At 37.4% G+C, this 27,219-nt stretch overlaps 2 protein-coding genes and 3 pseudogenes across 4 annotated transcripts in view; 4 read left to right on the top strand and 1 right to left on the bottom strand.

Moving 5' to 3' along the window:
* The first annotated feature begins 749 nt into the window (after nucleotides 1-749).
* Nucleotides 750-5,079, top strand: LOC143612548 (sister chromatid cohesion 1 protein 2-like). Its single transcript, XM_077086505.1, has 14 exons — nucleotides 750-849; nucleotides 2,022-2,394; nucleotides 2,475-2,512; nucleotides 2,612-2,681; nucleotides 2,756-3,114; nucleotides 3,186-3,297; nucleotides 3,379-3,506; nucleotides 3,633-4,015; nucleotides 4,095-4,134; nucleotides 4,220-4,253; nucleotides 4,347-4,479; nucleotides 4,562-4,671; nucleotides 4,813-4,871; nucleotides 4,979-5,079. Exons 1-14 carry the CDS (start codon nucleotides 750-752, stop codon nucleotides 5,077-5,079), a joined length of 2,040 nt encoding a protein of 679 aa, XP_076942620.1.
* A 1,367-nt stretch (nucleotides 5,080-6,446) lies between these two features.
* LOC143612539 (uncharacterized) lies at nucleotides 6,447-9,420 on the top strand (annotated as a pseudogene).
* A 4,998-nt stretch (nucleotides 9,421-14,418) lies between these two features.
* Nucleotides 14,419-16,464, top strand: LOC143612547 (tryptophan N-monooxygenase CYP79A68 pseudogene; annotated as a pseudogene).
* A 2,965-nt stretch (nucleotides 16,465-19,429) lies between these two features.
* LOC143612537 (kelch repeat-containing protein At3g27220-like) lies at nucleotides 19,430-22,048 on the bottom strand (annotated as a pseudogene). The gene is made up of 7 exons (XR_013149958.1): nucleotides 21,842-22,048; nucleotides 20,805-20,992; nucleotides 20,491-20,723; nucleotides 20,228-20,398; nucleotides 20,020-20,125; nucleotides 19,740-19,946; nucleotides 19,430-19,662 (listed from the first exon to the last, which is right to left on the bottom strand). The product of XR_013149958.1 is annotated as a kelch repeat-containing protein At3g27220-like (transcript).
* Nucleotides 22,049-23,350: 1,302 nt separating this feature from the next.
* The window catches only part of LOC143612529 (cytochrome c1-2, heme protein, mitochondrial), a 3,975-nt gene continuing 106 nt past the window's right edge, over nucleotides 23,351-27,219 (top strand). Inside the window, exons 1-8 of one of the 2 annotated variants that reach the window (XM_077086494.1) lie at nucleotides 23,351-23,374; nucleotides 24,302-24,374; nucleotides 24,467-24,678; nucleotides 24,742-25,021; nucleotides 25,117-25,188; nucleotides 26,622-26,738; nucleotides 26,822-26,887; nucleotides 26,997-27,219. The exon at nucleotides 26,997-27,219 is cut by the window's right edge and continues 106 nt beyond it. In XM_077086494.1, coding sequence (XP_076942609.1) covers nucleotides 24,315-24,374; nucleotides 24,467-24,678; nucleotides 24,742-25,021; nucleotides 25,117-25,188; nucleotides 26,622-26,738; nucleotides 26,822-26,887; nucleotides 26,997-27,113 — 924 coding nt within the window. In that variant the 5' untranslated portion in view covers nucleotides 23,351-23,374; nucleotides 24,302-24,314 and the 3' untranslated portion in view covers nucleotides 27,114-27,219. Of the gene's footprint in view, nucleotides 23,379-24,301; nucleotides 24,375-24,466; nucleotides 24,679-24,741; nucleotides 25,022-25,116; nucleotides 25,189-26,621; nucleotides 26,739-26,821; nucleotides 26,888-26,996 lie in introns of both variants that reach the window. The other variant, XM_077086493.1, reaches the window with a different exon arrangement.

Raw genomic sequence — 27,219 nt, 5'->3', positions numbered from 1 at the left:
TAATACGCTTCCGAACATTTAATGTTATGATTTTCGTGCTAACAAAATCTAACCGAAAGCCGTACTACTTCAGTCAGTTCAATTTAGTTTAAGTTAATATCATAATTACCGTTTATCATAGATATCCTGCCAAAATCCGCCGAACCAAACCATTAGTACATCAGTTCGAATAGTCTATAAACACTTGTATCGCTTTACCATTGGACATTTGGTCCAATGATATATGTTGATATACTAATATAATAATGATAAATGCACTTTCTTTCTTATTTTCAAAAGTCAGACAAATTTAAGACTTAAGGGAGTGTTTGGAATTACTTATATTGTGAGATGAAAAGTTTCATAAGTTACACTATTGTAACTTATTAACTTAATGAAAAGTTATAAAGAGATAAAATAAAGAATCCCGAACACCCCCTAAGTATTAGCCGTTAGAAAAAAAAAGATAACATTAATGCAAACCATTACAAAAATTTAATGCTAATCATTTATACTGTCTAACTATACATCTTTATCATAACAAATTCAAGCATTCACACTCACACATACTAATTATAAGACGCTAATGAAATGTGACATGCTAAGTAATTAATTATTCATTTTCCATTTCACTTAAAATACTGAGAAACTTGTCTCAGACTCAAAAACCAACCCGACCGTTTTCTTCTTCTTCTTCTTCTTCTTCGTCATCTTTATAAACAAATACATTTTTATACACATACACATCCAAGTGTTTGATCAAAGTTAAAATGAGTAGAAACGATTTGAGTAAAGTTTTGGTGGCTGCACACTTTCCCAAACGTGTCTCGAAGAAACTCGTTGAAGAGACCAACATCTGCTTGTCCGTTGGTGAGTTTTCGGGTGTCCGTTTGCAGCAATTGTACGGCTTTGGTTTGTGATTTGTGTCTGCTTGAGTCGGTGAATGTTAATGTTGTTGGTCATCTTGTTGTGGATGATGATGACTCATTTGTGTCCTTTTGTCGTGTCTTGTTTTTGCTGCCTTTGATTTACCATTTTTATATAAATTTCCGGGGAATGTGATTATTATATTATAATTTTAATAATAATAATAATAATATTATTTTTTATAATATTAATATTAATAAAGTTTACTGTAGAAATATGTTTTATAAATTGTACATCAGCGGTGGCGAAGCTTGGGCTTAGTCACGATTACTAAAACCACTGAACAAAAATTTTCACGATTTGGTTCGGGTAGCCCTCTTCAATTTTGAGTTTTATAAATACAAAGCTTTTAATGTTCGACTACTATTTAGTAACTTTTGTTTATAAAAACTGTGATGCTTTATTAAAAAAATAAAGCGTTGGAGTATTATATATAAAAAAAAATCAGGGGTGACCGTTAGTTTTTTGGAAAAATACATCGAGGATGACCGCGCTTAAAACCTATAAAAAGTTCAGAAAAAATAATGAAATTTCATAATGAAATTTAGTAAATTTCATTATTTTTTCTGTTAACAATTTACAACTGTGCAAAATTTACTAACCTGTCCCCAAGAAGTTGCGCCCCCTGTTAACAATTGTACTTTTGGCTACTTGGGTTGTAAAGTTTTGCATAATTTGTTAAGTTGTTTGCACCATGAAGCTTTAAGTTATGTTATCAAGATTATCTAGGAAATTAATTGTATGATGATGATGAACTTATGCAATTATTTATTATGTTGATTTGTGTTGTGTGAGCGCATATGCTGTTAATCAACATATACGCCCCATATGTTATACGGGGTGTATGTTATACACTGCATATGTATGTGTATATATATAGGTTGTTTGCTTTTATTGTATTGTAATTCAGATTCTGAGATAATAATACAAAGAAAGCAAACAACCTATATATATAAACATGCATATGCGGCGTATAACATAAGCGGCGCATATGTTGATTAACAACATATGCGCTCACATGTTGCAACTTGTTTAAAAGTGAGTTTCCGTTATACTTGAATATTGTCATGGTATTTTATCACTTCTATATTTGTTCTTGTTTTGTGGTGTGTTAGATAAAATATTGGGCCAGTTTGCTGTTGTGACATACAGAGTGCTTGGCTATTATGTAATCGGGCTGACGCGGATACACTCCATGAAAGTGAAGTACTTGCTTGATGACTGCAATCGCAGTTGTAACGATTTGGAGTTTTTTTCTAAAGGGAGGAAAAAGTTGGTTGTTAATTATGGCGGGATGTGCTTACCCGAATCCACAAGTAAAAGATCCCAAGTTCAGCCTGCAGATGCCGATGCTCAAGAATCTTCTAGACGGAAGAGTAGTTATAGTTTTGTTGAATCTATCCGTGCACAATGCGGTTCTCTCAGCCTGCCGGATTGTTCTGATCTCGATTCATACAATCTAGACGTTGTTCTAGATGATATCAGCAAGTAAGTCTATTTTATTGGTTGTTTTCGTTCATCGTTAATTTATTATTAACCGTTATGTGTTTGTGTCTCTGATATTACAGTGATCATGTGAAACCACATTTAGAACTGGTGCTTAAAGGTAAAGCTTTTAGGTGTACATGTTTTTGTTGTGTAATAGTTTAATTTTATAATTTACATGATCTTTTAACCTTATCATATGATTCTTCTCGTACAATAGATACTTGGGAAGATCAGCGAAGGGTGTGTCACGCGTCAGCTTCTACTTCAACTTCCACCATGCCCAGAAAGTATGTAATTAGTAACTTATTAGTATGTAACTAATGTATACTTGCACTCTAAGTTATTTGTTATATCATTGCAGTGTTGAATCAGACGCAAGCGTGGAGAAATTTATGCATAGATTTTTCCTAGAAGAGCGTTTGGACCCGATGGTACTAAGTGTCAGTGATGATGAATTGATTCTCGATTCGGCACCGTTAGTTGAACATGAACACGAACCCGAATCCAAAACAAATAATGACATAGAATTATCTATGATCTCAGAAGGTGTAAAAAGTTGTGATATGCAGCCTGATGATGAAGACGGTACAACGAATGAGCCGACAGTGGTGCCAGAAATGGCATCTGTTGACAATTTACTCCTTCAACCAAGTGCTGATAAGAGTCAGATGTCGGCTACGGTCAATGTGACTCCAATGTCAAGGGCTTCCGTTGCTACAGGTAACATGTAATCAGATTTGACCTAATGTTGTTAACGGGCTTTTAATTATGGAAATGTTAATTCAATGCAGGAAAGCCTAAACCAAGATCTGTGGCTGTCCGTACTCCGGGCTCGAAAACAGATCTTCGGGTCCCACGGAAACGCAAATGCGTTTCCGACGATGCTACGATGGTTCCTGAGGAGTGAGTTCATTATGAGCATAACCTGATTTATTTTATTATAATGTTTATGAACCTTAAATGGTATTCTGTTCAATCTGGCAGGGTGTATACGAGGACAAGGGCTTCTGAAGTAAGGGATCTGGGACGCAAAAGGCGAACCCGAACCGAGGTTAGTGAAAAAAAAGACAAACATCGGTCTTTTGATCATTTCATGCAGCCAAGATTTTCCAGTAAGATTTCTTTCTTTGTTAGTTATTCGGTTATTAAATAACAAACTAAAACCGTTCATTTAATAATTTCCGCTTCGCTTTTAGTAAATTTGCCGCCTCATATTTAAGTTTTAACAATCTTTGTAGTTTTTCCACACTTTCAAGCAGATCTTAGCTCAGTTATTCCCGCAAGCGTGCGGGTGGTGGTAGAACAAGGTGAAGAAACGGTGTGCCCCACAGAATCGAAAGGCGATGAATCAAAGCAGGTGGCCGTAGAAGTTGTCGAGGAGGCAGTGGGCCCCACAATGTCAGGAAACAATGGATTGGGACCGCTTAATGTGCATATGGTGTCTGAGGAAACGGAAGCTGAAGGAATCGCTCCTCTAACGCCTGCAACACAGTCAGCATTATTGAAGTTTGATGAAGTCGGTGAGACATCCATGGTCAGCGAAATGGGACCCGCCACAAGTTCATGTGAGAGTCAAGAGAGAATGATGTCTCCAACCAGGGATGAGATACAAACGGCCGAGGTAATCTATTTGTTACGTTTTTAATCGTGTTATATACAAATGTTCTGATATAATTATTGTTGTATCTAAACAGTCTCAGGGGCCGAGTACTTTGGGAGAGGGCAGCAACCAAGAAAACGGTAACGAATTCGCATGTTTTCCTACTTTTTGCAACTTTATTTCTTCATAGATCCTAATGTTTTCCTTTTTCGACAGTGACTTCAGTTCTCGTTGCAGAAAAGTTGTCGGCTGCCACAAAGTACGTACGATAACATTTTAACGTTATTTTGCTTAGAATCTATCTTCAACTTATGTGTATTAACTATTAAGATTCACCCTTTGTATTAGACAGAAGCGTTGGCAGTTTCTTGCACGGTAAGTTTGTGCACAGCAAAGAAAAAGGGGAAGAGGAAGCCGTAAACTTATCGCAGATTTTGAAGAAGAAAACCAAGCAAGAAAGCGCGATGGTTTTCTATCAAATTCTTGTAAGTCCCTAACCGCAATAAAATCTAAACATGTTTACTTTGAGGCTAATATTTACCTTTTTATTTAAAAAAAATCAAATAGGTGTTAAAAACAGGTGGATACGTCGACGTAAAACAAGAAAAGCCCTATGATGAGATCTGCTTGAAGCAGACGGAAAAGATGACGGCGGCGTTCGAAGATGGCGGTGGAAAGTGAGACGACTGCAACTGGACCGGAGCTGCTTGTTTGTATAAAAAGATTATACTTGGAATAGTTGAGCTATAGTTAGTTGGTTGGTTGGTGTTTGAATCTTTTTGGTCTTTGTTTATTTATGGTATGAACTTATATGTTAGCTTGGTATCCCGACTTCATTATCAGGTTGTCGGGCTTTACTTTCGACTAGTTTTTTCTGGTTTAGACGATACATAATTGATGTTCTTTCCTTTACTTTCTGTTTTTTCTCTTTCTGGTTTATTGTGGTTTTGTTATTTGGTGCTTATGCTACATTGCTTATAACAGTTACCACTGTTAACAAGTCAGAAAAGAGCCCTTTGAAAGCGGTTATAATCAATGATAAAGTTTTGTTGGCGTACAGTGGGAGCATTGAGATTGGAGGTTGATCATTCACCGTCAACGTAACTCCAGTAACCTTCCTTCCAAGTTCCAACGGTTATGGTGAATTAGAGGTTATTATATTTATAAACAAAAACATGTTTAATAACAAATGACATTGTTACTGTTGAAAATATAAACTAAATAGTAGGGGTCTTTTAGTCATTTTAGAAAGTATAGTTTATATCTAGTATGTATATTTGTAAAGTCTAGGGGTCTTGTATGTAATTAATATGGTTATAAAAACCCAAGTAGGGTTGTAAATCTGATGATCATTGTAGAAGAAGTTTATCAAAAATTAAGTGCAAGTTTTATCTATTCATTGTTGTGTCTATTGCAATCTGAAATTGCCAACAATTACTACAAGGATCCAACGAGATGTCTATCGGGATGGTCACAAGTCACAACAGGTGAGAAGATTTCCGTGTCTTGTGTTGGAGGCTGTAAAACGCCATGCGAAAGCTCGTCTGAAGGGGTCTAAGACAGAAGCCACAGGACCGGACCACTCTCAGCCGCTCAAGTCAGCCCATGATTCATCATAATGAACATGTGTATGAATGCAAATGCATTAATAGAAGGCAGCAGTAGAGACTAGAGAGTTATATAAACAACATATATGTGCTAGAATGTTTATTGGTCATTTGATCACCATGTGTTGGGTCAGGTTCATCACTTGTTATCATTGGATTCTTTTACGTTTGTCATATAGGATAGTTCATGCTAAAAAAAAGTGTGGATGAGTAAATAGTAGCGGTTTTCGTCTACGTGGTTTTAGTCAAATAGTTTCAAATTTGCAATTTTCGTTACTGTGGTTTCATTTCACTTGCCATTAAATCCAAATTCACTAATCCCGTTAATTCTGGTCGTTAAATACATCAACGTCTGCGATTTTAGTCCAATAGTTTCAGATTTTCAATTTTCGTCTCCGTGGTTTCATTTCACTTGCAATTAAACCCGAATTCACTAATTCCGTTAAGTCTGGTCGTTAAACTCATCAGCATGTCCTTCACGTGAGGGGCAGTTTGTCATTTTTCCCCAAATAAACCCCAAGCCCCTCACGTGAGGGGCTAAGAACTTGGGTTTATTTGAGAAGAAAAATGACAAAACTGCCCCTCACGTGAAGGACACGCTGATGAGTTTAACGACCAGACTTAACGGAATTAGTGAATTCGGGTTTAATTGCAAGTGAAATGAAACCACGAGAAAGAAAATCACAAATTTAAAACTATTATACTAAAACCGCAGATTTAAAACAAGCGACAGGAACGAAAACCGCAGTTTTCTCTGGTTTGTATATTTACATTTGCATAATAATATTTTCCCTCCTCCAATCGTAGACCACTTCTTATCCCTCACTAACAGAAGAGAACACCACAACATAACCAATGGACGTCTCGTACCTACAAGTATCCAAATGCATATTCAATTTCAATTCAATCGTCTCTGTTCATCCTAGGGTTTCAATTTCAATTTCAAATTCAAATTCGTTACGGTTTGGTACTCGGAGCATGTGTCAGGCTTCCACCACCGACACACTTGTCTCCGGCAACTCCTCAACGGTTGAGAACCAGGAAGACTTGAAGTCATGGATGCATAGCAACGGCTTACCTCCCTGTAAAGTGGTTCTCAAAGACAGGCAAGCCTATGATTCACGCCATCCTCCACTTCATTACGTTGCTGCAAGTTAGGATTTACAGGTTTTGTTTGATGATTATCTTTTACCTAATTTTGGTTCGTTTTAATTACTTGAATTAGGTTTTGTTTGATGATTTTCGAATTTATCTTTTACTCAACTGTAGGCAGGTGATACCGCCTTTTGTGTTCCGAATTCGTTGGTTGTAACGCTCGAGAGAGTTCTCGGGAACGAGACCGTCGGTATGATGCTGTTCGGTTTTCGCTTAAGAGCATGTTTGGGATTAGGTCTGGTCAAAGCTTGCAGCTCGAAGCTCGGGCTCGTGGCTGGCTCGAACAAAACTAGCTAAAAAACTTAATTTAAAACAATCTGAATTGAGTTGGATCATTTTTGTAACCGAGACAAAATCAACATAAGCTTGGCTCGGGCCATGGCTCGGCTTGTTGGCTCGATCTTAGGCTCGTTTAACTTCAAATCGAGCTAGAGCATAGCTAAGCTGCCTCGTTTAATTTCGAGCTCGAGCTCGAAACCACCCTGGCTTGACTTGAAATTAATCCCAAATGGGATTGAGTTTGAGAAATGAGGCAGCTAAACAGCCCTATTGGGATTGAGTTTGAGAAATGCTTATTGGCTTATTGGTGTTTTCAAAAAGCCAATAAGTTAAAATGTGTTTGGCAATCATGAAAATCCTTTTTATTTTAGCCTTTTGAAATGGTTAAAAAGCAGTTTTCTAAAAGCCTCAAATCTTAGCTTTTCAAAATGGCTTTTTGAAAAAGTCAATAAGCCAATAAGCATTTTTCAAACTCAATCCCAAACATGCTCTAAATGATTGTTGTTTGATTGATCATATGACTGTACGTTCTTTCTTTTGATTGCAGCTGAACTGTTGACCACGTGCAAATTATCGGAGTTAGCTTGCCTTGCGTTGTATCTAATGTATGAGAAAAAACAAGGAAAAGAGTCTTTTTGGTACCCGTATATCAGAGAGCTTGATCGTCAGCGTGGTAGGGGACAGCTAGCTGTCGAATCGCCACTCTTGTGGTCGGAATCTGAGCTCGATTATTTGACTGGCAGTCCCGTTAAGGTATTTCTTCTTAGTCATTATATCTAAGATTAAGCTTTGTACATATTCAGGCAAAAGGTTATGACTTTCACCTGTTTAATCTACATTACATTGTTATTAATATTATCAGGATGAAGTTCTTGAAAGAGCAGAAGGCATCAGAAAAGAGTATAACGAGCTCGACACTGTTTGGTTTATGGCTGGATCTCTGTTTCAGGTTTATTAACAAGAAATGGTTCTGGTTTTGTTTTTTTAATTTCAGTTCATATTAATGATTAGGTTAGTTTACCTTTCCCTTCTTTCTTGAGCAGCAATATCCTTTTGATATCCCTACGGAGGCCTTTTCGTTTGAGATATTTAAACAAGCTTTTGTAGCAGTTCAATCTTGTGTCGTGCATTTACAGGTTTGTTCTACCATCTGATAACACTTGGTTGTCATTTGTTTGTTTCTAATGTGTTTTATATCTTTACAAATGTATATATTCTTGTTTTGAATGTTAAATGACCTGTAACTTAAAATTCAGAATGTGAGTTTGGCACGAAGGTTTGCATTGGTTCCTCTTGGACCTCCTCTGTTGACCTACAGGAGCAACTGTAAGGCCATGTTGACCGCTGTGGATGGAGGTGTTCAGTTAGTTGTTGACCGCCCATATCTAGCTGGACAGTCTATTGTAGTGTGGTATGATATTATATTTTTAAATTTTACTTATTTAGCTGTTCTTTAACTGCATTGTTGATCTTTATTATACAATCTTTTGCAGGTGTGGACCACAACCTAATTCAAAATTACTCATCAACTACGGTTTTGTTGATGAAGATAACCCTTATGACCGCGTGGTGGTTGAGGTTGAATCATTTTTCTCATATCTTCCATGCAATTTTATTATTTCAGTAATCTTTTATTCTGTCTGTACTTATCTCACATCACTTGCTTTCAGGCAGCATTGAATACAGAGGATCCTCAATATCAAGAGACAAGATTGGTTGCTCAAAGAAATGGAAGACTAACCATACAAACTTTTCAGGTATAAATCTTGTTTTAATGGTTGTTATATATGAAATTAACTTTTTTACTGCATTTTCTCGTTCATTAGGTTAAAGTGGGGAAGGAAAGAGAAACCATTCTAGATATGCTTCCATATATGAGGTTAGGTTATGTTTCAGATCCTTTAGAGATGGAGTCTGTTATATCTTCTCCGGGTCCAGTATGTCCGGTAAGTCTGTTATATTGTCGGTTTCAGATTTAAGTTCTGTATCGTTATTATTTTTTTCCGTGTTATGATATTACAGGTAAGCCCGTGCATGGAGCATGCAGTTTTGGACCAACTAGCTACTTATTTCAGAGAAAGACTTGCAGGTTACCTAACTACCTTAAGCGAAGATGAAGCGCTGGTAATATTTTCTGTTTCTTTCAAGTTTAGATTGCTACTTGTGAATTCTAGCATTTAACTAATGTAGTTTTCTGGAATTCAGTTGGCAGAGTGTGATATAGATCCCAAGAAACGGGTTGCTTCAAAGCTTCTGATGTGCGAGAAGAAAATACTTAGCAGATGCTTGGAGGCAACTGTTGATCTGATAAATCAGTTACCAGATCTTTCTTTATCTCCATGCCCAGCTCCATATGCACCTCTATTAAGATGAAATTGGATCTAAGATTTTGGTTCTATAAAACTTCGTATGTTTTATGCAAAGGTCAGGTACGCTGTTTATTCATGTGTGTGGTTTGTTGCATACATTAAGTTGTTTTTCATTTACTTTTGTTACTATTTGTTTCCAGATTATCATGGAAAACATCGAATCTCGTGGCCATCATTGATACCCTGTCCTGTTTGATTTTTTGTACAAACCAGAAAGTTTCAAGTCTTGTACAGTTTATGGACCAAGCATGCTTCTGATATATTTGAGCCTGTTTGTTTCTAATAAATAGCATAGTTAAAAACTTAATAGCAAGTGCTAAAACTATATTCGTGTACATGCTGAACGCGTCATCAATACTTTACTCACTGGTAGGATTAGGTAAAGCGTACGCCCAAAACATGGAAAACAGTTCTAGCAATGGCTGCCATCATCCTATAATGTCAGTATATGTTATATTCAAGAAGATTGGTAATAGTCTAATAGAAAGTCTTTCATTGCCGGTGCTTAAGAAACCAATCAGAATTTAGTTTAAAGGCTTTAGTCTATGACTCTATTGAGTTAAAAGCCCACAATAGATATAACCAAGCCCTACCAGCTTAGGACTGAAATTTGTAAGCTTATGTGGGTGAATTTAGGGCCATCAAGTTATTTTTCTTTTACCAGCAACTTGAATTAAAAACACTCCTACCGGTTAGAAAATCCTAACCGGAAGGGAAAAAAAACAAATACTAAGTAGCGGGTTTTTTAACCACGCTACCAATTCAAATTAAAATTACAATTATGAGAAAAGAGCCCTAAATAAGAAGCCAGAACAGCATAATCAAAAAGAAAATCTTATCAAGTTTCGCACCAAAAATTGTCTCGTTTAGAGTATTGTAAATAAACCAGCGAGTAGACGTGCACAAATCGGGTATTTAAAAAACCCGGAACCGGGTAGGAACCGGTTCCGGGTATGGTCAACAAAAGTCAAACCAGGTTCGGTTCCGGAACCGGTTCCGGGTATAGTCGGGTATTTGACCAGGTTTTGACCAGTTCCGGGTCGGGTTTTGACCGGTTCCTCCGGGTTTTTTCCACCGGTTCCGGGTCGGTTCCGGTTCCGGAACCGGCTCCGAGGAGAAATCCTATACCCGGTCAGGAACCGGTTCCGGGTATGGGTTAGAACCGGTTCGGTTCCGGAACCGGTTATTTTGTGCACGTCTACCAGCGAGCAGTGAAACTAATCACCTTAACCACATCTTTTTTTCTTCTTCATCCATTTAGACGAATCCAACTGGTTCATAATGTTTTTCGGCCCAAAACTGGTAGGAAAATCTAAATAGACCAAATGAGAAATAAGAATATTGATTGATACGAGTTAGGAGGTGTTAAGTACACAATAGTTCATGTTTTTATTTTGGGCACCAATGAATGCGAGGGTTTAGGGGTAACATGCACAATAGATTTTTTTTGATACATTAAATTAAATTAAAGATGCTTCATCGGAAACAGGTCGGATTTGCATTGATGGCTAAAAGTTGCATGCATAATGATCTTCACAAGTGACTGGAAATCGGTAGCAAGTTGCTATTGATTGGTAGTAGCAAAGCTTAGTAGCAATATAGGCACTGAAGATCGCAGGTAATAGAGCTCGATGGTCACAAAGATCGATGGAAACTATGTTAGTACAGATTGGTAACAACTAATTTCAGGTGAGTAGCCAAACAAGTTTTGTTCTCAGAAGATAGGGTGTAAGAGATGTAAATCCGCTTGCCAAACAGATTTCTTGCCGACTATTAACCGCCAACTAAAACGTTGTGATGGTTCACCTCTATATAAAGGAATCATCTGGTCTAGTTTTAACATCAAATTGATTGAATTTCACATTTTGTTTTCATTAAAAGTAACGTTTTGGCAGAAACACTTTCTGTCTTATCTAATTATTGATTTCATGTACCCATGAAATACGCTAATTCGAAAGTAATTACACGATTCAAAAAGCTATCCAGGACATCTAATTGGAAAAAAATCTCCCCTGCTATCTCTAGTAGAAAAACCCATATAGATGATGTCACATGTAAGATGACGGACATGGATTCATGCCGTATTCTTTTGTGAAGACGGCCGGTGCAACATGCAATCGTTGCTATTTATAGCGTGGTCAAGTGTTAACATTTGGGAAAGTATGAGGATTTCGTTAGGAGCAAATCATTTGGTTTCAAAGATCTCTGATCAAAATAAAACATTAGCATGGTCAACAGATACTTGAAAACTTATTAATTGTACAATAAATAAGCGGGTCATGAGAGCCATGAGTCTTTGGTTTCAAAGACTCATGACCCGCTTATTTATTGTTTGCGTATTTTGGTATATACTTTTAGTTTTTGGGCCGATTAGCAAAAATGGAATGGGTACCTACAAAGAGGAGAAGTAAGAAAAAAAAAGAAAGTTGGATGTGAAGTTTATAACCTGTGATCTCACCTATATAATATTGCCAAGAAGGTTTTAGCATCCCTTCTGTTCCTACTTTCCTACTTTCGTACATGTTTATATCTTAATCTTAAATATATATAATCGAAACCTTTAAAAACGGCTTCCTGTCACCTCTCAAGCCATCAGATTGTTGCATTTGTAAATGGAGGTTTCTCATGCATTTGACCCGAATTCACGGGTATGGGTCTCACCAAACCCAGATAGCCTTTAAACGAGTTATAACATTTCATTAAATTAAAAATTAATCTCACCAAATATTTGATATGAAAATCCTATAAAATATAGATGCACTAAAAATTAACATTCGAGTTTTCTTTTTTAAAAAGATATTATTTATAGTTAAGAAACAATTTTATAGTAAAAAAATAAACGGGTCATGAGTCTCACAAAATGCTGATAGTTTTTAAACCGGATTATAATATCTCATTTATTTGTGAAACTCTTTCATCATCAAACCCTAAGTGTGTTATTAACTTCCTTACAATAAATAAAATTAAAATCCAAAAAAATATATAAATATTATAAACTAAATAATATAAAACAACCCTTTAATACTGGTATAAAAACTAGTTATAGATATAATAACTAAATATTCCTTTTATATATGTAAAACGAGTGAAAAATACTTTTTTGGCCTCTCAACACAATTTTTATATATGTATAATTGTTGTTTGATAGTGTTCTGCATTAGGAAAAAAGTCTATATAACATACACGTTAACAAAAACGCCTATATATAACGTTCACATATGTAACAATTTTGCTAGTAACTGACATTCATGGTTGGTTTCTTTTATGGCATTAATCCATGAAAACTTATTAAATCTAGCTTTATTTATATATATTTATTTATTTCATAAAAGATGATGACGATGTGACAGAAAATGCCCATCTTAAAAGACATTAACCATAATGCATGGCCTAAATAAAAATACGTTATCTATTATCTCATCGGTGGATGAGAAAGTGGAACTTAAGAGATAAATATCTAGCTTTCCAGATGTAGAAAATGATGCAGTTTTAAAATATCGAATATGCCTAGTGATTAGAGTGCGCAATTGTCATGGAACTTGTGCGGTCATTGTTTATATTAATACATCTATCTAGCCTTCGTGACCTAATCCTAGTACAATTCTAATTGAAATTGTGTTATTAAGAAATCATGGTCCAATTTTAATAAAATTCGTCTTATTAAGAAATCCTAGTCCAATTTTAACAGAAATCGTCTTATGTATTGAGTCAGTTTACATTTGTTTTAGCAATTACTAGTTAAATGTTTTAACAGCAGTTCAAGGACCAATATTAAGCAAGAATTCTTATTCAAAATCAGCAAAGTTAAACGAATCAAGTGAGTTTTCTAGACCCTTTTCTCTTTAATGTTTTCGGGACTGGTGTGCATACATAATGTGTCAGGTACGTTAACGGTAAGTTAATAATCAATTATGTTTAAAGCTTTGAATCAGCCAGTCAGTTTATGGCCCCTTTGTATGGGCACCATGTTACGACCCCTTTGTGCAGGCGCTATGCTACGACCCCTTAGTACAGTACATGCACTAGTTGTATATGTAAACCCAGCATATGAGACATCCCGGGTTATGGGTGTTTCACTTTCTCCTTTAAAAATACTCACAAACATCAGGGCATGCTCTAATGATATTATTGAAACACACTACTTTGAACCAATATAGACAGCAATAAGTAATACAATACTTGTCAAAATAATTTAATTACATGAAGAAACACAAATCTAAATTGGGTTAAGCTCGGGTCTGTGTTTCCATTGGGTAAGGGTTAGGAAATGAAACAAAGTTGAATAGAATCAATAATCAAGCCAAATCCAGATTTGTGCCTGCAAAACAAATCATTGTGAGTCTCGTTATGGGAAGGACAGGATAGGGGGTCTTCCCGTAACCACCATCCGACGTGAGAATAAGTACAGCTCTTTAAGAGAGAAAAAGTACAAAGTGATAGATGTAATGTTGTGATCGTGAATGAATACCTTTTGATAAAGATGAAGGTATTTATAGCCGACGGTGGAGGGAATGCGATTGCTGGAGCGGTCCCTATCCAGAAGATTCTCTTTTCCACCCGAATGGACACGCGTCCCATTTCAATAGGAGGCGACAGCTGGCCATGTGCATGGTTGTTACCGAGTGTCCAGCTTTTTTCCCTTCATTGGCCGCCTCACCTCGTGTTCTCCATCACGAAGGTATATGTCATTGTTAGGGAATATCTTTGATGATCTTCTAGAAAGATATTGTTACAAATGTTCTTTCCTCTAAAGTATGAAGTTACCCTTCTTTGTGACATTCCAGTGCTGCGGATATCTTCCGCAGTTTGCGGGTTGCTCCCGCCGTTGTTTTGAAGAATGCTTAGACCTTAGTTTCCTGGCGGATGGCTTCCGCGGATGTCATGAATGATCCGCGGGTCCTACCCATTTCTTACCCTACCTCTATATTACAAAAACGAAACTGTTATTTAAATGGCAGAACTACAACAAAGCAACACAAGTAGAAGATTATTTTGTTAATACTCATCAATCATCATGATCATCTTCACTCTCTTCCTTATATTTATAGTTACCTTCATAGTGATTAGACGCACCCGACGTTTGAAACGCCTGCCTCCTCTTCCACAAGGGGCCAACACCCTTTCCCTACATCGGAAGTTTAATTCCCATGCTTAAGAACAAGCCTACATTCCGATGGATTCATAGGATGATGGAAGAAATGGAAACCAAGATCATATGCATTCGTCTCGGACATGTGCATGTTATAGCAGTGAGTGACCCAAAGATTGCTTGTGAGTTTTTGAAGGACAATGATGAGATTTTTGCATCAAGGCCCGATTGCGTGTCAGGTTATCTAACAAGCGGTGGTTACTTGAACACTTCTCTTGTTCCAATGAGTGATCATTGGATGAACATGAGGAGAATCATAGCTACCGAGATTGTTTCGGCTTCTGGGCATAAATGGCTTCAAAACAAGCGAGACGAAGAAGCTGATAATCTTCTGAGGTGTGTATCATACACATAGTAGTGTTGAGATGCTCTTAGTGCATAATGAAGTTTATCGACTTAAAAGATGATTCGGGAAGGTTTGATACGAACTAATCTGGCATGTCTGACATGTCTGGATTTCGGTGTAACAACATAATATATACTTCATATAGTTAATCAGCAAAGTTACATAAGTTACAATATCTATATTAGTGTGTCGTCTTGGAAACGTGTTAGATTAAAATAAAAAAAAGGGTTGTAGCACAGCTTGTTGGCTGCTTACTGCCACTTTATTGTAATTCAAGCGGTTGTATTCTTGCCAAAAAAATTACTTAAACCAGATATCCAAATTAATATGTATATATTTTAGGTACATTTACAGCCGTTGCGAGTCTAATGTTCTGGTCACCGGAGGGGTAGTAAACGTTAGGATTATCGTTCAACAGTACACAAGCAACATTGCAAGAAAGATCATGTTTGGAAGTAGCTATTTTGGCAAAGGGAGTGCCGATGGTGGCCATGGGGATGAAGAGATCTAGCATGTTGAATCGTTTTTTATGATTCTTGCTTACACTTACACTTTCTGCATGACATGACAGATTTCTTCCCAACTTGCGATGGATCACTGATTTCGACGGGCATGAGAGAATCATAAGGAGTGCTATTTGCATTGCAAGAAAGTATCAAGACCCTTTGATTGATGAAAGGATACAGCAATGGAAAGATGGCGTTAAGACGAAAAAAGATGATTTGCTTGATGCTTTCATCCATCTTGAAGACCCTCAACTAACTCCGGATCACATTAAAGCCTAGATCCTTATAAGCGTTTCTAAAACATTCTTTTCAAATATGTTTTGTTTTTAAGCGGTACTTAACGAATCTTGACATGAAAATGTTAATGTGACAAGTGAAATGGTCTTTTGATAGGATCTGATGATTGCAACTTTTGATAACACATGGAACAATATCGAATGGGCGCTTGCAGAAATGAAAAACGAACCGAGGATCTTAGAAAAGGCAGTCTGCAAGCTCGATTCTTTGGTTGGTAAAGATAGACTCGTGCAAGAATCAGATCTAGTTCACTTAAAATACATCAATGCATTTGTGAAGGAGGCTTTGAGGCTACACCCTATTGCACCTTTCACCCTCCCTCGAGTGGCATCCCGCAACACTACTGTTGCCGGATATTTCATACCAAAAGATAGCCAGGTGATAGTGAGCCGAGTGGGGCTAGGATGGAAGCATGAGGTGTGGGATGACCCACTAACGTTTAATCCAGACCGTCACATGAACGACAACAAGGCCGTGGTGCTAACTAGCCACAACCTTCACATGTCAGTTAGCATTGGTAGTGAGGGTGCCCTGGATATTGGCCCAAACGGATCAAACAAACGAATACGAGATATTGGGATGACAACCCTCAACTCTTTTCATATAATCAAACGAACTTCACGAACTTATCAAATTTACATGGAGAAGAGACTTCTTGACTCACATACAAATAAAACTAATAATCTAGACCCTATTTATAGACCTACTAAACTTGCTCTTCAAGCCAAACTTAACTTGGAAATCAAGACAGCCTTATTCTAGAATAATCCATATTAAAATAAACTTACAAAACAAACCCTCAACTTTATTGATAATTCAAGATTAACCTTTATTCACCCCCTTAATCTTGAATTTGTACCACCAAGATCTTGAATTCCCAATAGCACTCTCAACTCTTCAATTTTAATCATTGGTTCATCTTTACCCTTTCTTTTCAGTTATTTGTAACAAACCTGTTTAACAGGTTCTTCATGTTCATCATTCAAACCATCCATATTGATCTCAGATACAACTTCATTCTCCAGGTTCTTCTTTCTCACTTTTTTTTTCATTATTTGCTTATCAAAACTAGCAGATGGGTTATCCATTCTTTCTTTATCAGACCCTATCGAGCCTTTCATTATGAACCTTTCATTCCGTTCTGACTTTTCATCAACAAATGCTCGATCGTTGACTTCACACATACTTCCAAATTTGCAGACTTGTTAGCTGCATCGTTCCTTTCATTTAGTACCATATCCTTCCTCTCATCATCATGATCATTAGCAGATTTCTTACTTCGATCGTGCTCACTTATCTTAACAGTTTTCTCATCTTCATGGTTACTTGAGTCAGAAAAACATACCTGAAGATTCACTATCTTCTCTTCTTCTTTCGAAGAAATTCTCTCCTTTTCTTTATTCAATCTTTCCTTTCCTTCACTTCTCAAAACAGCTTGCAAAGCTTCTTCATTCTCTGCAGCTTCCTGGGCTTCCTTCTTACGTGCCTTTCTTCTTGAACAATCCCATTCAATCGTTCTTTCTCAGCGATCTCATCCAATCGTTCTTTCTCAGCGGCTTCTTGAGCTACTTTTTCATCTTCTTCTTTCCGTACATGACCAATTCCAAGAAATTGAATCTTCAAAGCACGCCATACTTCCTTAGAAATTGAATCTTCAAAGACGATAGTTGAGATTAATAAAAACCAATATACCTTTAATCCTTATCATTAATAAAGATTAAAGGAATATTGGTTTTTATTAATCTCAACTATCGTCTTTTAGTCACTACCAGTCCCAACTAACGAATTGGCTGCTGATGGTCCAAACTTTTAACGTATTTGTTCCTAACGGTCCTTGACTAACATAATTCTAACGTCGTTAGTTTTCGGTCGCCGAAAAAACATTTTTGGCCGGAAAACTCAAAATTTTCCCCGAAAACTCAACATTTGCGTCCCAAACATCTTGGTAACTATGTATCGGACCTTTAGGAACCTTTTTCTAGTAAAAGCCTTAATTATTGAGGTTGTCGGGGAATCGGTTGATAGTGCTCAAGTGGTGGTAGTTGGTTGGCGGTGAGTCAATTGGTGGTGGTGGCAGTTTTCATGTGGTGTTTTCCGGCAATAAATTTGACTTTTCCAACAAAAAACGTTTTTCCAGCGACCTGAAACTAATGATGTTAGGATTCTGTTAGTTGCGGACCGTTAGGAACAAATACGTTAAAAGTTGAGACTGTCAGTAGCCAATTCATTAGTTGGGATCGGCTATGACCAAAATACAATAGTTGGAATTAATAAAAACCAATATATACAAAAGGCTTGATTCATAGACCTCAACTGTCACTATCTTGCTTATGTGGATGTTGGTTGCCTAGATGATTGGCGATCTACCACTAAGACAACGTGTGTTTCGTGAATCCATCCTAAGCAGTTGGAGTGAAGTGAACGGTTATTTCACAGCTAAAATTAGTAAATCAAATTGTTATTGAATTAACCAAATCTTTGTTGTGTTAACTGAAAGATTATAAGATAGAAAACCGAAAACTGATAAAGAACTAGGAGAATGGGAAGACAGATTCATAGAATATGAGATGTGAAGAGAAGCCAAACATTCTAGCAATATTTATTCATGCCATACTCTCTCTTCCTAACGCCTTATATCAATGGCGTTTCTTCAATTCATTCTCGTTGGGCCTAATTACTTCTTTTGGGCTGCCAAATGGGCCTGAATAAGTGTTCATTACATGGAGTTTCAAGAAACAACATTCAGTTGCACGATTGAGTGATGAGGCGCACTATCATGCTCTTGCCCTTAATGCTGCTGAGCTTAGACGGATTAGATATGTTATTTCATGAGATGCATATTCCTCTTATTGTTCCACCCAGGGTTGTTCAAAAAGCTCGAGGCTCGAAGCTCGGGCTCGTGGCTCGCTCGAATAAAACTAGCTATAAAAAATTGATTTGTAACATCCTGAGCTTATTTGGATCATTTTTGTAACCGAGCCAAAAACGACCTTGGCTCAGCTCGAGTCATGGCTCGGCTCGTTGGCTCGATCTTAAGCTCGTTTAACTTCAAAATCAAGCTAGAGCCTAACTAAGTTGTCCCGTTTAATTTCGAGCCCGAGCTCGAAACCACCCTGGCTCGACTCGGGCTCGGCTCGTGAACAGCATTCGCAAAACATTTGTTTCATCTGCACACAAAATACATTAAGACTAACTTGCATTTCATACGAGACATGGTTATGAGTTTTTTCTTTATTTATTCTCCGCCTAAACTAAAAATTTTAGTATATATACATATTCAGAGTCAGCATTCGCAACGTTTACCAGTTCAGCTAGCTGATTAACTGGCCAAAGGGTTGCCGTCTACACAACCTTCTTACTGAACTTTCTATGTCATATATGCGATTTGACTATTTGTCGCATGCTCCAGTTCAGTTGGTTGATTTAGAGATTATGGTGCTTTTATATGTTAAGACCTGGTTATGTTAATTCACTAGCTGCAAACCGTTGGGCAGTTAAAAGAGTCTAAAACTGATTTAGTTGTAGTCTTTAAAGACTTCTTATATGCTGACTATTATGTTAATTTTCTAACTGCAATTGGAGGTACTTAAGATTCATAAAGGTTGAGCCTTGAGCCCACAATTGTTACCTCTAAGCTAACCAAAGCCACAAGTTTGAAACAATATTTACTACCATGGTATGCCTGATGCATTAACTATTTAAGCTGTAACAAAATTACTCTTGATCGAATACTATATCGCAACAAATAAAACAAGCAAAAAGAAAAGGTTTGTTCGAGAAACAAGAACAGTCTTTTTACAACCTCAGTTTCGTTCGCCACAAATCTCCGACAACTTGCTTAGGCTGTGGATTATCCGGTCCTTTGTCTCGCTGTCCAGAAGTGATATAAAACCATCCATTCCAGTATGCCGCTTGTGTAGTTTTCACACGATAAGGAAGCTTTCCAATCACATGCCATTTCTGCGTAGATTTGTATTATTAGACGTGTTTGCTCTATATTTATATCAAAACTAAAAAGAATGCGGTGATAACTATACCTTTGAGTCAAGATCAAACTGAAACAACTCTCCAACTAATATCATCCGCTTCGTCACGGGATTTTTCTCGGTTGTGCCACCCGCAATCACAATGGAATTGTTAAGAACCACCCATGAAGCTTCAATATGTGAATCGGGTTTTGGCATAGGTGGCAATGTGTGCCATGTCATCTTGTCATCAAGCATGTAAACATCACCATAAACAACCTACCAATTTTTGAACAACACTTCGGTTTATGAAAATATCAGGTTTGACCCGCAAAAGTTAAAGACGCATTACCTCATGCCTGCGTGAACACTTGAAGATAGGAGACCCCGGTTTAGGCATAAAGTCACCCTCTTGACCGCCAATAACATACAACCGATCACCGACAGCAACACACGCTCTATTAAAAATTAAAACACAACATAGAATGTTACTATTTTATAAAAACCAGCTGATTCCATACGAGCATATTAATATATTATTAGTGCAAGTCGATTTTTACCTATGTGGACCACCACGAGGAATTGACACTTCTACCCTCCATGTTTTCTCTAACGGTTTGCCATTTTTCACTGCGATACTCCAATGATCTGTACTGGGCGTGTGACGATTCTCCTTACCACCCCCCATCACATGAAGTCTTCCCCTCCAAAATTGAGTTGCAGGGGCATATCTGGAAATTACAAATAATAATAATTTCAGAAATCATATTTCATTATTTAACATAGTTAACTATTTTTAAGAAGTATATAAGAATTCGCACACCTTGGTTCTGGCAATGGTGGAAATGATTGCCATTTTCTCGTTCGTGTATCGAGCACAAATGTTTCGGCTACAGGAGGTGTTCGACATTGCGGGCCGTGTTGACCCGAGACGACATAAATATATCTCCCGTCGGTTGCCATTCCTAAATGAGAATTCGCCATTTGTTTTGGTGTATCAAAGCTTTCTTCCCATTTGTTGCTTGTGAAATTGAAAACATCAACATGAGAATGTACCTATCATATAATTCAAAAGCAATTACTGCAAATACACTCAAAATGAACAAAATAAAGGCTGGTTCTTAGGCTGGTTCTTACATGGTCAAGGGTTCTATATCCAGAAAACACATAAAAAAGATTATTAATTTGTATTGAAGCACCATCAAACGTGGTGCGGGTGCGGGTGCCAGCTCTTCCCATTCGGTTTCGGGTGCGGGTAAATCCGCAAAAGTTCCTGATAGTAACCTCTCAGGAATGTTTTCCTTTTGATCCTTAACATCTGCAATCTAAATGTGACAATAAACAAATCAAAATAAGTAAAAGATTCATACTTTGATAGACCACTAGTCTCAGATGAACTAATTTGTTACAAACAAGAGAAACCCATTATCCCAAAGGCATTGCCAACTGAATTAGGGGTGCAAACGAGCCGAGCTACTCGATCGGCTCGTGAAAAGCCCGATCGAGCCAAGCTTAATCGAGCCCGAGCATAAAAGTAAGCTCATTTAACAAAAGAGCCCGAGCCCGAGCTTCACTTATCGAGCTCGAGCCGGGCCATGAGCCTAAACGAGCCTTATATAATTTTTTAATATATATTTAATAATATTAATTAATATATATAGTGTTATGAAAAAATAACTAAATAATATATATTATTTTTATACATAAAATTATAATTGAATATATATATATGTAATCATAAATATAAAAAAATTATTTAATAACTAGTAAACGAGCCGAGCTCGAGCTTGAGAATCTACTCACGAGCCGAGCTCGAGTTTTGAAAATAGAGATCGAAACGAGCCGAGCTCGAGCTCCATATAAGTTAAACGAGAAGAGCTCGAGCACCCCTAAGTTACTGAATGTAACTAATTTTGACTTTTTTGGTCAAACTTCAGTTTGACCCATGTCAAATTTATACTAATGAAGCTACCCTCAATGAAAAAAGATTAACTAATTTGAATTCACAAACAAGTAATAAACATTAAGTGCAAGTTCGGCTGTTAAATTGTAGCAAAAGCATATCATTTCGAAAAAACATTGACCTCAAAAGTCAAAATTAATATATCAAGAACATAAAGGGGAAAATGTATACAGCCGCCGATGGATCAAATTAAAGTGGATAACCGACTGACCTTATGAGTCTGGTTGAAGAAATTAGGTAGTGTTACAAGATTATTATTCTCGCGAGCCCAATTGTAATGGACTGAGGAAATGGCGGCGGAAGATGAAGCCCATAAGCAATTGAAGATCAAGGCACCACCAACAAGGACAATAGTGAACAACAATAATATGATTCTTGGTTTAGTGGAAATGGGTTTAGTGATGTGATTCTTTTTCATTGTGTTGTATAGGATCAGAAGATCTCGGAAACCAGTTAAAACCCATATGTATAAAGCCGCCGCCAATGGTTTCCGATTACCGGTGGCAGCCGATGTTTACTTTCATCATACGTCGGTGAAATCATCATTTTAACGGGTGTTTTCGAAACCCGGCCCGGGGCCTGGTCCCTATATCGGGCCGGCTCGGTGTATTTGTATTTGGGTAGTTGACTAGTTTCTAAAATCTCGACTGGGTTTTGCTGGTGGCGGTCGGCCCAGACCGCTTGATCCGGAGGATGAACTGGTAAAACCCATATTTTTGTTAAATTCAAAATGAAATGTGCATGTCGAAATTCAAACTTGAATCATTTCAAAGATAGAAGCTTTAATAATTACCTATGAGTCAACCAATCAAGATTTATTGATGTTTATATGGATTAAACATAAATTATATATGTTTACAAATTAATGTATAAAACATATATAAACATTAAAGTTTGTTATTATCATTATTATTTGTTATTATTATTTTTTGTATGTATATGAATTATATATGTGTGTGTGTGCGTGCGCGCGCGTGTAAATATATATTTAAATTATTTATGACGTCATCCGGATCAAACACTGGTCCGCCCTCCCGGTTCGGTCCGACCTTTGACCCGGTAAGACATTCGGGCCGGGCCTGAAAACATTGATTTTAACATAACAAACGTCGTCCTAGTTAAAAAAAAACCCTATCGACACGTGAGCTTGGGTTTTTAAGAAAATAAGATATCTAAAACAACCCAATTTAGGAGATTTCTAAAAAAAACTACTCTTTCAATTTTTAAAGAAGACCCGTCTTAATTCCTTCTTCACAATAAGATTCAAAATAGAATGAGAAACTGACACGTGGCTTCAAAACTCATCGTGACGTTAAAGTTTTGATATCAACTTCATCGTGATGATGAAATTTGAGCTCAATTCACCATGGATACATATACTTTTGGGTTCGGGTCTAGTTGTAGAGAAAAGAGACAATCCTAAAGCTCGAACTCAACTCATGAGTTATTCTGTCAAGCACGGGTTCAGCTTGTTTATATTCATTTATTTTCATTTTAATAATTTTAAATACTAAATAAATCATGCAATTAGTTCGAGGCCATCTTTAAGCCTAACAGCCCAATAGGTGATAAAACAGGCTTTGGCCCACCCAAAAGCCTCTGATGATAAAGCGGTCGTCGTGCTTGTGGCTATGGGAAGCAAAAGTGAAACTCATTGTGGCCAAATAATCTCACTCCATTCGTTGTTATTTTATCTCTTCTCTGTGGCCGTTTAACGCTTAATTACCTCATCCGACGACGTCGTGTAAGTCCTCCCCAGTTTCATTTCATTAACGCTTTAATCATTCATTCGACTCTGTTTATCGACGTGCCAAATGTGTTACAATCTCCGTATCATTTCATGTGTATCGATTGATTGCATCTTCCGTTTAATAGTCAGATTCAGATCTTGTCTCCGTGTAATTAGCTTTCATTTCGTCTTTCAGCTTGCTCAATTGATTTAGTAACAATTTTAGGGCAAAATGTATACCTGATTTAGGGTTTCAATACGATAGTTGACTGACTGTGCATTATGATATGCAGTGTTGTAAAAATCGCTAGTTGGTGGTCGGGTGTCAGGGTGGGGACTAGCGATTAATCGGGTTAATCGGATCGGACTTTAATGTATATTTTTCAGTTTTGTATATGCACGCACACATTTTTATATTTAAGTTTAAGTTTTATACGTACACAAACATATTTTGGCCGGAAATTGGCTGGAGTCTCGATGGAAACGGCTGGTTTTAGCTGGAATCTTGCAGGAAACCGCGAGTTTTGGCTAGAATCTAGTCGGAAACCGCTGATTTTGGTCGGAATCTCGCCCGAAACCGCCTATTTTGGCCGTATTTGACCATTGACCGATTAATTAACCGACTAGCCCGAAATTAATCAGTGAAGTGGGGACTAGCGATTAATCGGGGATTAATCGGTGCATAGTCGGGATTTTTGCAACACGGATGATATGTAGGGGTGGCAAGTGGGTCGGGACGGATTAGGGTCGAAACAGGTCAATTAAAAAAAGGTTGTTTTGGTTCGGGTCGGAACGAATTTGGGTCGGAAGGGTCAGAAAAGGTTCTGTTTTTTTAAGCGTTTCACCAAATCTAACATCTTTTGAAAATCCCGAACTGTAATAATTTATTTCTCTTTTGAAAGTAATTCTTTATTCGATTATCATTAATATGTGTGTTAACAGGAAATTGGCTTAAATGGCTGGTGGTAGGGGAATTTACCACTTGCTGAGGAACCGCCTTCATTCGCATTCCACTGTAAGCAAGCATTATTATGTTTTGCATTTCTTCTCTTGCACTTGTATTTGCTGGTCAGCTAGGTTAAATCTGTTATCTGTTACGCGCATCAGGCCCCTCCGGTTTTGTCATCTTTAATACCGAAGACAGATCAAGAAGCTTCTGGAATGAAGTCTTTGAGGGCAATAGCTCTCATTGGAGCAGGTGTTTCAGGGCTTTTGAGCTTTACAACGATAGCAGCTGCTGACGAGGCCGAACATGGTCTAGAATCTCCAAGCTATCCCTGGCCTCACCAAGGCATTTTGAGCTCATACGACCATGCTTCGTAAGTTTGTTTTTTGACTAACTCTTGTTATGTGTTTGTTATGATACTTTGTTATTTGATTAGGATCCGACGTGGTCACCAAGTGTATACGCAAGTATGCGCATCGTGTCATTCAATGGGTTTGGTTTCATACCGTGATTTGGTTGGTGTGGCGTATACTGAAGAGGAAACTAAAGCAATGGCTGCTGAAATTGAGGTTACTGATGGTCCTAATGATGAGGGTGAGATGTTTACCCGGCCTGGAAAGCTCAGTGATCGGTTTCCTCAACCTTATGCGAATGAGCAAGCTGCTAGATTTGCTAATGGTGGCGCCTATCCTCCAGATCTCAGTCTTATCACCAAAGTATCCAACTCACTCCTCATTTTTTATTTTTTTTAATACCTTTTAAAGGTATGCTTTCTTTATAGTACAGAGTCTTACATTTTGTGTTTTGTCAGGCTCGTCACAATGGACAGAACTATGTATTTGCACTTTTGACTGGCTACCGTGATCCCCCTGCTGGTGTGTCGGTGAGTACGAAAATCTTATACCACTTGTTAAATATACAACAAAACACTTACAAGAAACTGATGAAGCAGTATCAGAAAACGCCATAGGATGGATCTATTTTGCACAATCCATAAATGGTGGGATGAATAGAGCCTGCTTCTCAGCTAAAATTCTATTTTTCTATCAATTAGAATTTAGAAATCTCATCTCATCATCCACTGTGATAGAAGTCTCATCTCCCCAAATCTGTCCACTTAATTCTTTCGCAAAAATCACCTAATAAATAAATGAACAAAATTTAGCCTCAGATGAAGAAATCAAATACCCATAAAATGAGTGCGGTCAAGGATTTTAGGGTATTTAAGAGGAGTGCGGCTAAGGGTTTAGGGTATTTGATGGAATGCATGACATGTTAGGGCAGGATTGATAGAACTCAGGGTAGTGTGGAGGAGCACCCCTCCCACCCTAAATTGAGAAGAGTAAAAAATTATTGAAGGAAGAAGACAGTGTGCGTGGTTTGGCATGCTTGCAATGGTGCAGATGAGGTTCAATTTGGGTCTTCTTTTTTCTATCGCACAGTCTAACCATGCTTCAGTTTTCTATTTTTTCTCATACCCATTTGGACCCTATGGAAATATCACCTAACCCAGAAAAGCCCAAGAATTTATATCTGAAGTCCAAAATAACCCTAATGTTTGATAACTGTTTGCTAGGGCTAGTGTTTAGTAGTTATTTTAATTTTCAGTTCATTAAAGTGCCTATCGTTAACATATAAAAATGATTATGAAATTGTTAAAATAGTAATGTTATCTTAAATACAGCTTTGACCATGGTGTTGATTAGTCAAATGTTCAAGGAAAGTACCGTATCAATATAACGCTGATAGCTAGTTCTGTAACTTATTAATTATGACTTCTTGTATCAACAGTTCTTTTACTTTGCGAACAGACTTTTTTTTTTTATTCTGGTTAAACTTAGCCTGCTTATCTAATCTAGGGATGAGCTTGGGATGGTACTGGTACCGACCAGTATCGATCAAGAAAATCCTGGTCCCGAAAATTCGAAATATTTGGTATCGGTACCGATACTGAAATGTTTGGTTCGGTACCGGTACGGTACAGTATCGGCTCGGTACCGGTATTTCATGCAAAATTCGGGAAATACCGGTACTGTACCGATACTGAAAACTAAAAACTTGGTACCGATTCGGTCCAGACGGTACCAAATCAGTACCGGTACCGTCCGGCTCGGTACCGGTATTTCATGCAAAATTCGGGAAATACCGGTACTGTACCGATACTGAAAACTAAAAACTTGGTACCGATTCGGTCCAGACGGTACCAAATCAGTACCGGTATCCGGACGGTACCGATACCGAATTTGGTACCGGTACCGAAAATGCTCATCCCTAAATTCCAATCCACCTAACAGCCAATCTACATATATATTGCAGATCAGGGAAGGTCTGCACTATAATCCTTATTTCCCTGGTGGAGCTATTGCAATGCCTAAAATGCTTAATGATGGTGCTGTTGAGTATGAAGATGGTACTCCTGCAACTGAGGCTCAGGTTTGTTAATTGTTCTCTCTCTTATATACTGTGATTGCTAATATTTTTTTAGTTAATTCTTTTTTTTTATTTAATTGCTGCAGATGGGAAAAGACATTGTTTCATTCTTAAGCTGGGCTGCAGAACCAGAAATGGAGGAAAGGAAACTGGTAAATTCCTCTAAATCTTTCAAAGTTACAAGTCAAAAGAATTTATTTGAGCTTAAGGTTAAACTTGTAATCTTTAATGAATGATATTGATTTTGGTTGGATGGTGCAGATGGGATTCAAGTGGATATTTGTATTGTCACTGGCCCTACTTCAGGCTGCATACTACAGGCGTTTGAGGTGGTCGGTTCTCAAGTCCCGTAAGCTTGTTCTTGATGTGGTCAACTAGAAGTCCTTTGATTTCTCTTGGTCAAAGGTTTGTGACCAGACTTTGAATGAGAAATAATTATTTTTTAAATGTATAAGAACACCATGCATTTTAGCCTTCTGTTTCT

The sequence above is a fragment of the Bidens hawaiensis genome, unplaced genomic scaffold, assembly GCF_021521415.1.
Source record: "Bidens hawaiensis isolate Kalapana, Puna unplaced genomic scaffold, B.hawaiensis_p1.1 tig00034742_1, whole genome shotgun sequence".
Lineage (NCBI taxonomy): Eukaryota > Viridiplantae > Streptophyta > Magnoliopsida > Asterales > Asteraceae > Bidens > Bidens hawaiensis.
Note: the sequence above shows the minus strand (reverse complement) of the source record. Positions and strands in the feature narration are given on the sequence as shown.

Coding starts and splice junctions, on each gene's coding strand:
- LOC143612548 (XM_077086505.1), top strand. CDS start 750: ATGAGTAGAAACGATTTGAGTAAAGTTTTGGTGGCTGCACACTTTCCC. Junction 3,298..3,378: donor GCTACGATGGTTCCTGAGGA/GTGAGTTCATTA, acceptor TCAATCTGGCAG/GGTGTATACGAGGACAAGGG. Junction 4,016..4,094: donor ATGAGATACAAACGGCCGAG/GTAATCTATTTG, acceptor AAACAGTCTCAG/GGGCCGAGTACTTTGGGAGA.